We start from the raw sequence: 11,978 nt of genomic DNA on the forward strand, positions 1-11,978 counted from the left end.
TTTCACATAATTCCAAACATTTTTACTGGGTTTAATGTGGGTCGCCCATATATTTTTATAAATATGTTTAAATGAATGAAATACTGTACATTTAGGAATATCACAGAGATAAGACACAGAATGTACTATAATAAACATCAGATTGCGTTTTGAAATACAAAGAAAACTGCAAAACCCTGATAGTAAATGAATAGTTCAAATAGTTTACAATATTATTCAGCATGTTCTGAATATTCTTGAAATTATGGACATTTTGACTTGATGCTAAACAGTTACACTCCGAACAGATCCTATATATTAAAAAATACATGAAATCCCTTTGAATATATTTCATTTCTTCCACTGAAATCAATTCACCTGACATTGACTCATTATCACTGCTTCCATGAGAAAAAACTCCGATACCAGATCAAAATGACTTGGTAAACACATTCTCATACACACTCAAACCACACTGGTATTGTGAGATAATAGAGGAATATCATCATCCCCTAAAACACCCCATTCACCACATCATTTATTATCATAATGTGTGGCCTATTCAATACCAGCGCAAAACAACAGCAAAAGCACACAAAAAAATTACAATATAAAACTGTATATCATTAAGCTCTCAAGCAAGAGTGTTGGGAATCAAGGTCAGGAGAAAGTCATCAGTCAAGGAATGATGGATATCAGGACAAATTTCATGTGTTTGACATTATAGAGAACCTGTTTAAAACCAACAAATAACAATTTACCAACATCGGTGCCTAGTTATAATATAGCAAAACTTTTTTTTCATTGGTCATCATTGGATATAAGCTGTAGCTATACTTACACGTTGGTGATTTGGTTTATTGGTAAAACTGTAATTTAAGTACAATGTACAATGAGTACAATGACTTTTTCTGCAGATCGTCATTTTTGGAGAGGAAAATGCAGACAATTGGGCCAGAAAGGGTATTTTTATGTGTCGAGTGTTTGTGTTCAAGCACTATCAAATGGAATATGCTGAAAGGCATATAGGAACTGTGCAAGTGGGACATAAAAAGTTGACTTTAGGCATAAAAGTTACATATTGGTATACACTCTTACATTCTAAGATTTTTTTTCAGAGTTTAAAACGTTTTTAAACCATTTTAAAAAATGTAAATAAACTTTATTGCCATTGTAAAGAAAATTTAGTGCATTTCAAAGTTTCCATGGATTTAAAAGTTCTTTATAGAACATACATTTTTATTAGGGCCACATATGATCATTTTCAGTGCTCCCCTGGCAGGCAAAAAATTACTGTCTGCTACTGACCGCCAAGTCACGGACTTAGTGTTTTCTTATTTTTTGGCCAAAAAGCCGCATAACTCTTGTGCAATAATATACAGTGTTACTAACTGAGGGGGAGACATGCCTGGCCTGTGCTTTAATAGAATTCCTTCATAGAAAGAACAGCCAGAAAGGAGAAATTGTACCAAAAGGTAGCATCATTTACCCATAACAATCTATAATATCTAAAACTGTCAGTGCTGTTGCATGCTTTTTATACAGTTTTTATTTTTTATTTTGCAGGTTGCAATTAAAGAATAAATTGAAATGCTAAGTCAAAGTATAAATAGCAGAAGTGAACAAATAGATTTTCCCTACCAGCAAATAAGCAAAACAAATTGACACCAAATATAAAAGCAGACACTTACGCCCTTTAACTCCGTCACCAAATTGCTAAGAAATATACACAAGATAGATGTAAATGTTGCCAAATTTCGAGCTCTGACAAGGATGTGAAGATGTTAAATGATTAAAATATGGCTGCAGGTGCAGAATATGGATTGCACATTTTTCACATTTTACAGAATTTTTCCCACAATTTACCATTTGTGATCATATCTCTGTTTTGTTCTGTTAATATGCGATCCATATATTAATAAAAAATGACTGGTTTGTGCTGCGTTTCTACAGAAATCCCAGTGTAGCTGCTATTACAGCCTGTTTTTTTGGGGGGGGGGGGTTTTGCCCGCCTGGTCTCTGAACAGGTCACGTGTCTAAAAACTATCAATTGAATAAAATGTAAAGATCGATTAGTTGACTTTACTTAAAGTGAGTAAACATGTTGTCTTACTATTATTAGGTAAACAGGTTCACTCACTTTTTAAAGTTAAGTCAACTTGACGCTTTTAAGGCAACATGTTTACTCACTTTTTAAGTAACTAATTATTTTTTAAAGTGTACTGTTTAGGCAAATCTCAAAAATACTTTTGTTTCATACTGCAAATTACAAAGTTGTGAACATATTTATTGCCTGATTTCATTAAATTGCTAGCTAGACATCATTCTCTTTAATCAGTTTGATTTCACGAGCAAACGCAAGTTTTTTACATTTTCCCAGTTTAGTGGCAAGTTTAGTCGTATGAAAATGTACGCTTTAAAATTGGAGGCGTGGCTGCCAACCCCGCCCCTAAACCCAACTGTCATTGGGCGATGAGCATCACATGAATTCATATGAATTAGCCACTAAATCAAAAAGTTATGAATTGCCATGATTGTGATGCTTTAACATATTTCACTGACATCATTCTGAAAGTGCCTAAAGTGTTTTTTTTTTTCTTTTTAACAATAACCAATACAGTAAATGTGCAGGAATTAAAAAAAAAAAAAAAAAAGAAGAAAATCCTGAAAAACCCATCCACTTTCACAAAAAGTTAAGAAAAGCAGATTTCTAAAACAAAACAAGATCACTTTTACAAAAACAAAAGCATATACTGGGCAAACACAAAGAATTGTGCGATGTCATGATGAAGATAATGAAGAAGATCCCACAATAAAAGTAAATAAATTCACCAAACTCAGCGAAAAGGAGATGTCAGGTGGCTCCTGTGTAAAAATAAAACAAAACATCGACATTAAAAACTGAATTTCCCCACAGCGACGCAAACACAGCAAACAGGTTAGTTGCTCAAGCCGCACTCAAAACCAAGCATGATCTTCAAGTGTCTCTAAAACCATCCGCTGCTTGCTAATAGCTGGATTACAGGCCATTAAAATATTGCATTTGAGGGGTCTCATGTTACCCCCCAGCGCCGCCCGATCGCACGTTGGCTGATTTGTTTGTATAACATCCCTCAGTCAAAGCTTCTGGCCCTCCTTTGGGTCTTTCCCTTTAACATAAGGCTGTCCTATAAAAAGGTGACCTGCCTGCGGCCCAAGTGTCTTGATATCCCGCAGCAGCTGCCACAACACTGTATCAGCACAAACACATGCCTCAAACTGGCTGACCTTTCTCTCCTCCCACTGCTATGCCAACAATGCCACGCCTCTTCCCTTTTGCCCGCGCAGACGCCACGCCACCCGCCGCTCATTATACCACTATAGTCCATACCATACGCATACAGTAGCTCTTGAGAAAATAGAACAGTAGGCATGGATTTTGAATGCGCTATTTTACAACTGGAGCAGGTGTTAACGTAGCATAAACTTTATTTATAATCATATAAACAAAACCGTGTTCAGTCATAGCAGCTTTACTGTGAAGCGTTTAGCTGCTTAAAGATCTTTTTTTTCCCTAAAAATCTGTGAACAGGAAGTTTCTGGAGCCTTTCATTTCAGTATGATGACGAATTTATAACTGAAACTGAATATTAAGTAGGGGGTGGAGTTTTTTCTTGTGACCACATATTGAAGGGGTGTGGCTAAGCAGATTTCACTCAAACTGACATCATAGGAGAAGAACCTCCATTCTTGAGGGGAAGCATTTGGATAATTTTGATTAAAAGGACCCCTTTTTTCCTAGTGGATTTACTTGCACATATAAGTTGTTTGCCTCAACAATGTATGGTAGCAAAATAAAACATTATAAGTCTTGATTTCGTGCAAAGATTAAGGGTAAAAGGATATATTTTTCAGCAGCAATTTTCTGGACGCCACACAAACAATGCTGAGAACTAACATGTCAATTTCCAAATAAACATGCACCTAGAAAATAGTGCAGTGAGAAAACAGCAGTTAAGAAAGCATCAGATTATAGCAATATCAGTATGTTTGCACAAGCTGTGCGATTGGGAACACCAAGTCACAAAAGATGTTGATGTTCACATGAGGAGTTTTTTTAGGCAAAATGAAAAAGAAATCGTTTGCAAAATGCCTAAAGAGTTAGTTAGTCTTTTCAAATTTACAACCTGGCATATATAAAATTACATGATCATCCTATAGAAATATAATAAAAATAATAATTATTAAAGTAATTGAAGTAATTATTATTATTAAAAATATGGTTATGCTTTTATTTGTAAAAACTCTGTCCCTTGGGTGCTACAAGAGACCCTATTGCATTGCACTCAACTCTTGAAAATGAAATAAAAATTGTAATAATAAAAATGATTGATTGATATAGATGATATAAAAAAGTATATGCTCATCGAGAAATTCTGAATCCACAGATCCTCACAGAAACAGTTCGTAACAGGCCAAATGCCACTGGTTGTTTGAAAGTGTTTATTGGTTGAATTAAACTTTTTCAGAAACAAACTTCAAATGAACTTTAAGAAGATTCACACTACTGGATTGTGTATTGGGCCCTTTAGATAAACTAACTCATAAGACTAAAATAGTTTAAATTAATGAACATAATATTTCAAAAACTATTTTTTATAAATATATATATTTTTAATTCTTAACCAGAAAATGGGGAACAACATAATGACAAATCCTATGCATTAAAATCATATCATTTATCATGCTAAATTATCTTGCATTGTGCAAAGATAATGATGATTTACTTCCACAGGTGTGATACAATTTTTACATTTGATAAAAACTAGAACTTTCTTTAGCTTATGAAAATTTAAAGGAATCAGTTCACGCACATATTGCAATTCTGTTAGCATGTACTCACCATCATGTCATTCCAAACTTGTACTCTTTATGCTTCTACAGAACACACACACACACACACACACACACACACACACACACACACACACACACACACACACACACACACACACACACACACACACACACAAAGATTTATATATTTTTTTAAAGTCCTTATTTTTCTGTTTATACAATGAAACTCATTGAGATCCAATTATGTATTATAAATAAATCTATTCTAAATGCTTTTAAATCAGTTATGGGAGCCTTGTGGTCAGAGAAAAATAATGAAACAGCAAAGAGAGAAATGGAGCTAGATGTGATGCATGATGCATGCACATTTTAATAGCAAATGGTTGATATGTCTATTTATGGTAAAAGTACCTGAACTAATACATATACTATGAAAATCAGAAAATATGAACTGTAATAATAATTTAATTAGAAACAATCAATAAAAAACAATTTGGATACTAAATCATCTTTTTAAGATCTCTATATACTTTTTATATAGACAAGATTTTTTCAACACATTTCTAAACACAATAGTTTTAATAACTCATATCTAATAACTGACTTATTTTATCTTTGCCATGATGACAGTAAATATTATTTTACTAGATATTTTTCAAGACACTTCTATACAGCTTAAAGTGACATTTAAAGGCTTAACTAGGTTAATTAGGTTAACTAGGCAGGTTAGGGTAATTAGGCAAGTTATTGTATAACGTTGGTTTGTTCTGTAGATTATAGAAAAAATATAGCTTAAAAGGGCTAATAATTCTGACCTCAAAATGTTTTTTTTTTATTAAAAACTGCTTTTATTCTAGCTGAAATAAAACAAATAAGACTTTCTCCAGAAGAACAAATATTATCAGACATACTGTGAAAATTTCCTTGCTCTGTTAAACATTATCTGGAAAATATTTTTTAAAAAGAGAAAAAAAACTCAAAGGGGGGCTAGTAATTCTGATTTCAACTCTACTGTATTTTAAATATGTTTATTACCGGGCGGCATGGTGGCTCAGTGGTTAGCACTGTCACCTCACAGCAAGAGGGTGGCAGCTTCGAGCCCCAGCTGGGCCAGTTGACCAGGCAAAATTGATCCTAGTGTATTTGTGTGAATGCTAGAGTGGATGGATATATCCTATTGGGTGATGGCTGAAAGGGCATACGCTGCGTAAAACATAAGTGGGATAAGTTTGTGGTTCATTTCAGTGTGGCAATCCCTGATAAATAAAGGGACTAAGCCGAAGGAAAATGAATGAATGAACGAATGAATGAATGAATGTTTGCTATTATCTGATCCCTCTTTTTTTTTTTTTTTAAAGATAACATCTTAAAGATTTAAAACAAATCATTACCAAAGAATTTAGTACAGTCCTTATATTTTGGATGCTAAATGCATAAAATCCTAAAATGAAAAGAAAATCATAATAAATTAAAATTTTTGTACTTAAAATGTTTTGAATCATTTGAACAAGCTGAAAAGTTTAATTTAAAGTCCTTAAATTGGTAGTTCACAACAAAATGAATATTACCTATTATTATATTATCATCCTCGTTTGGTTATAAAGCTTTATGAGTTTCTCTCTTCCTCTGAACACAAAAAGAAGATATTTTGAAGAATGTTAGTTGCTGGCACCCATCGACTTCCACAGTAGGAAAAAAAAATCAATGAAAGTCAAAGGGTTTTCCAAAATATCTTTTCCAAAATATCTTATTTCGTGTTCAACAGAAGAAAAAACTCAAATAGGTTTGAAACAAGTGAAATGTGACAGCATTTAAAATCTTCAATCTCTTTAACAATATTAAAAAGGCATGCAAATAAGATTAAATAAGTTGAAACTGCACTTACGCTGTAGGTGAGTGAGGCTTTACCGATGCTCCACCACAAAGCTCATGGTGGTGCCGTCGAATGAGGGTGGAGCGATGATTCTCGGCCCTTGCTGGGACGTGATGCTGATGACGGGCTGCTTGCTATTGGCCAGTCTGCTGGTGGTAACATGTTGAGCCATGGTGCTTGATTGTGACGACTTCCCAGACGGCATATAGTAAGGCCTCTCCATATAAGCTCCCTCCTCCAACTGCCCCATGTGAGAATGGGCTTTATCCACATCGTCTGCTTCAGACTGCATAGAGAGCTGGGATTGAATAGTGCGTGTGGGGATCATTGTAGTTGGCATGTATCCCGGGTAAAACATGTAGGTGTGGCCGTAAGCTCCCGGGCCAAGGGCGAGAGGGGATATCGGAAGTGGGACGGGGGTCATGGGAGGCTGCTGTGGCATTGGGACGTCTACATACTGCCCCGTTTCCGGGTCAAATAGGCGCCTGGTGGCAGGCTGCACTGGAGTGTCTACTAAATAGTAGCTTCCAGTAGTGGGATCCAGCAGCATCTTTCTTTGGGTCGCCTGGAAGTGCTCTGATGGGACAGGGGAGGGTTGGACTGTAGGGGAGAAGCAGATGACTTGAGGCTGAGCAGCCTGCATTGGGACAGGCAGGGGTGTGTGGTAAATAGTGGCGGTATCTGGGGACCGCGTCTCCATTACAAAAGATGACCGCTTTGGCGACGGGTGACTTATGATGTCACTGTGAACCAGGTAAGAAGGCGGACTTGCCGTTTGGGGTTTACTTCCTCCAGATGAGATTGTATAAAGAGCCGTCTTGCCCGTGGTTTGCTTTCTGGCAGACATGGCGTGAGGCTTTACAGGGATGGTTAAGTAGTTCTCTGAATCTGCCATGGAGGTGAACTGGAGAGGCGCAAACTCAGTTTCACTGCCGTTGGGTCTCTCTCTCTCTTCTAACACACGTTTTGCCTGGGATATCTTCAAGGATACGGGTAGTTTTGGCGATTTGGGTGTCACCGCTTTGAATGCTGGTGATGAAATGTGGGTTTGCGGTGCTTTTGTAGCTGCAGGTTTCTGGGTAATGTGCCTACATGGCGTTCCTGATGGCTGCAGGATTGTTTTGGGACCGTTTTGCTCTTCTTGGGTCAGGAGAGTGCTTGTTGGCTTGTCGTCTTTTTTAGTTGGTGTTTCAATCAGGTTTGAGTTTGAATCTCGTCTCAGGAAGTGATCAGCAGGTGCATTGATTTCCTGATCCTCTATGGTGTGTTCCTCACTAGTGATAAGCGAGAGCACGTGGCTGTCTGTTAGTGGCCGTGGCTCTGTCTTTCTCTTCCACTCGTTCCTGTCAAAAACATACAGCTGCTCCATCGTTTTGACGGCGGCTTGCAGTTTCTCAAAAGCAGCTTGGTTAGTCTTCTTGGGTTCATGTTTTTTCTCACTGGTGTCGCTTGTTTTGTCTTGGTTTTTTGCACTCGTCTCAATTTTTAATCCAGCTGGAACCTCTTGCTTTGGCAGCCTGTTAGCTACTGCAGCATGAGGAGAGGACCTGTCAGTTTCAACTAGATCATCTGGAAATCGTCTCTTGGGGGGCTCTATTGAATTTCCGGCTTGCTTCACATTGCTATTTGTATTCACAGACTGGCATTTAATGACTATGGGTGTGAGAGGGGATGAGTTCAGATAAGGACTCTGCTTTAATGTTTTCTGCTCTCCATCGCAAGTCGAGTGCACTGATTTGTTATCGTTGTTATCTAAAGACACAAAGTGATAGGAGCTCTTTACCAGTTTGCGCACGTCTCTAACCTGGTGAATTGGAGTCTGCAGCTTGCCTTGCTTGTTATCTCTAATGTCTCTGACTATAAAGTGTGGCACTTTGTCAGACTCACCCTTGAAAGCCGCGGCGAGCGCTTGACATCTGGCGTCATCGGCTGTCTTGCAGCCTACATTTGGCGTCAGGAGCTTGGCGATGTTGAACGGGTCGCTCTTGTCCCGCACGCTCCGCAAACTTATTTTGATTTCGGGCGACTTTGAGGTCACGGCGCTGCGCGTGGCGTCTGACACATAGAGGGTGTTCGAGCGACACTTCACAGCCCCGCTGTCTGCTTGATAGTTCACATTCGGCGGTGGTTTCCTGAGGTCCCTCTCCGCGCACGGAAGCTGGATACTTGGCACAAACAAATGTGACATTTTAGTGTGCTTGCCGATCACCGAACCGACGCAGAAGTTGGTCTCCGCCGGACGCTCGCGCAGCGGTGCCCCCTCAGGAGTTTTGTCGTTTTTATGTTCCTTTTGAAACTCTAGCTCGCCGTCCCTCCACGATCTGAACGCGCTATTTTGGCTTCGAAGCAGCGTGCTTTTGGATGCTTCGAATGCTCCTTTTTTAGTATCATTCGCCGACTCTAAATTGGTTTCCGATGCGCTCTCTTCTTTGCGCCCTTCGTCTTTGGCATCGCTTGAATTACCATCAACTATGTCGCCCAGATCGTCCACGCAGACGATCGTGTAGTCGGAGTCTGCCTCGGAGAATTTCGAGCTTTGCCTTTGCAGACCTCTGGAGTCTCTCCTGGCCGCTTTCTCTCTCTGCGTTTCGTGCTCGTGCGTGGCGAAACATGGAGAGGGTGCATGGTGCGTCTCGCATATCTCGCCCCTCTCCATTTTGCGCTCCTGCTCGAACTGCATTTTCTTAGAAATGACATTTTTGAGGAGGCTCGATGCGAATATGGCTTTCTTGTGCGTGTCTTCCATGGTTTCCCCTGCATTGCAGGGTGGCTTGCTGGCCTCACTCCCTTGAGCGCTTGGCAAGGTGTTTGTAACTTCATCTGTGGAACGTGATCCTTCAGTGCTTTCGTTTACAGGCTGCCCGGATTTGACATTACTTCGAATATTAAGAGTTTCTGTCAATCTTATGAGCCCGCTTTGCCCCTGTGAGAACTTTCCCATGAGCTCAATCTTTTTTGTGGAGGACGATGAGTTTTTATGCCCAACTAAATTGCCGTTCAAAGCAAAAATCTCGACTGGGGGCGCTCGCATGCTGGTTAACGTCAACCCTGTTATCGCCTTACCGTCTCTCTTTTTAGTGAAATGGAAATTAGACGTGGAGCCTTTATGCGCCACTAAGTTTTGATCTCTCCCCTTGCCATACTTAAAATCAACAAACGCTGACCAGCTGTTGATTCCTGGCCCATGCTCCGAGACTGAAGACTCACTAGAAGTATTGAAGTTGATTGCATCAAAATATGGGTACGCCAAACTTTTGAAAGCCCTGGCTGTGAGATTACGCACTTCCTTGTCCGCGTCATCCAGCTCGCTCACCGCGCTGGACGCACCGCTGGAATACTCGTTCACATCTTTGCTTTTACGTTTGCAGCCAAAGTGCAAGCGCCCTGGCACAGCAATGAAACACTTTGTGTTATCACACACCTTCTCCCCCTTTGAATCTACTCCTCTCAAAACAAACCGGCTTATGTCTTTTGCCTGATTTTGCTTGTTGCCAGGCTCATTAACAGCGCGGGAAGTGGCTTTGATTGACAGGTGAATCTGCCCTGCTGTACTTTGCTTTTTTGACAGGCCCTCGTCTGAGCCGGCACATTTGTCCGCGTCACAGAGATTGCTTTCAGGCTTACTGCTGACCACTGCTGCGCTCTGGTTGCCTGTCACGCTCGCCTCTTTTGCCTCCAGCGTTTCATCACTGTCAAAAGACGCATAATCGACAAACGTGTAAACCCGGAGATCGTCCTCCAGGTCCCAGCTGGATCCCGTCTCAATGTCGTAATCCACATCGTGGTCCAACTCTAAAAGCTGGATTTCGTGGGTTGTGATGTAGTGGGACTCATCCTCGCGCACTTCAGACGTGTCGTGGTCCGAAAGCACCACAGTGGCCTCATCATCCGATTCACTTCTGCTGCTCATATAAACGTCATTGTACTGTTCGTTATTCAGATCCGGAGATTTGGGTTTGTCCTCGATCAAATCTGCATCTTTGTCATCAACTTGAGGTACTTCCGAAGTCGCTGTCTCAAAGGAGCTCGACTTTTCCGCGCTGTCCTCCTCCGGTGTGCTTTTACGATCATTGACTTTTTCAACGCGCCGTTCCTCTTGTGAATCGCTCGTGCCACTGGCACTTTTATTAGCTGCAAGTTGACCCGAGTCGCCGTTAAAAGTCACTGTTTTTGTATCATCCAATCTCAGCTCCAACAAGTCATTCAGATCCACATAGTTTGACTCTTGTTGCGCGGCGATCATGCGCATGTCTGTTTTAGAAAGCAAGTTCTTAAAACAATCAGTGTCCTCCCGGTAAATGAGTGTTTTCTCCGATGCTGCCATTGGGTTTATTGGTGATTAAGCTGCTGTTTTAAAAGCTCAAATGTTTTAGGAGACACAGCAGTCTCCGGGAATCCTCCACAGCACCGCCTGATGTCCAATCCTAGTGGAGTTTTGGCTCTGCTCTGCCTTCCTCGCCCACAGTTGTTAGTTCGGTCATTTTACACGCGCCCCACACATTCACACGAGAGAAGCGACACTGCTCTCACCCTACTGTATAGCCTCTACTTTCTCACAGAATATGTCATGGATATCCTCGTAAAGACGCGTATATCTGAAGACAGACAGAGTCTTCCATGACACAGGCTTGTTGTGTGGCGCGCGCTCACCTAAAATGCATATGACTGCACATTTAGAGCAGATGACGAAATGCGAAAACGGCTATTTTTGCTCGAGGATGTTATGTTCACCGTGTTTTGTTACATACTGCAGACGAGGCTGACTCCCTCGACACAACATTTGTGCTAAAAATGAATCCTCCTTAAGCTTCTCCCTCAACAATGTGCGTTTTTGACGTGTCACCGCCTTAACCAACAAAAGAAATATGCCAGCGGCCTCAGTCATGTGACGGAAAGGGTGACGCGAGTCACAGCATGACGAATATCAGAGGGATTCACAGTCAGTGATGATATTTAACACAACAAACAGTGAACGCCTTGATGTAATAAACTGTTTTGTAGTTCAGTATTTAATTATTTGGTTTACAATTAAACTAATTTAGTTTTTCCATCCTGCAAGGTTTCATTTTAATGCTTAAAAAGCCAGTTTTTGAAACAAGGTCAGCACCACAGTCGCTGGACAGCTCCTTTGACAATGCGTCAGTTGTTCGTGCCGCGGATGTTCGTGGTCCTTGCTAGAATTAAATTTTCTTAACGCATAATTTTTTATTAATATCATTCTTTTTTTCTCTTGTATGTGCTTATTTGATGCTTTACTTCTCTGTAAAACACTCTTTGTAACAAATTTGTA

General features: G+C 40.1%; 1 protein-coding gene across 4 annotated transcripts; it reads right to left on the bottom strand.

The window, feature by feature from the left end:
- Nucleotides 1–11,325, bottom strand: si:dkey-38l22.2. 4 transcript variants are annotated; one of them, XR_012383227.1, is made up of 4 exons: nt 8,576–11,325; nt 6,701–8,440; nt 4,862–4,896; nt 1–2,844 (listed from the first exon to the last, which is right to left on the bottom strand). XR_012383227.1 is itself a non-coding variant. In XM_073908259.1 (3 exons), exons 1-2 carry the CDS (start codon nt 11,010–11,012, stop codon nt 6,720–6,722), a joined length of 4,158 nt encoding a protein of 1,385 aa, XP_073764360.1. In that variant the 5' UTR covers nt 11,013–11,325; the 3' UTR covers nt 1–2,844; nt 6,701–6,719. The 4 variants fall into 4 exon arrangements, 2 of the variants coding, with proteins under 2 accessions (XP_073764360.1, XP_021333416.2); XR_002459195.3 differs by having other exon boundaries at nt 6,701–11,325; XM_073908259.1 differs by lacking the exon at nt 4,862–4,896.
- Nucleotides 11,326–11,978: the final 653 nt, after the last annotated feature.

The sequence above is a fragment of the Danio rerio genome, chromosome 7 (genome assembly GCF_049306965.1).
Source record: "Danio rerio strain Tuebingen ecotype United States chromosome 7, GRCz12tu, whole genome shotgun sequence".
NCBI lineage: Eukaryota > Metazoa > Chordata > Actinopteri > Cypriniformes > Danionidae > Danio > Danio rerio.

Bases quoted from the DNA above. Each gene is read 5' to 3' on its own strand.
- si:dkey-38l22.2 (XM_021477741.3), bottom strand. From the start codon at position 11,012: ATGGCAGCATCGGAGAAAACACTCATTTACCGGGAGGACACTGATTGT.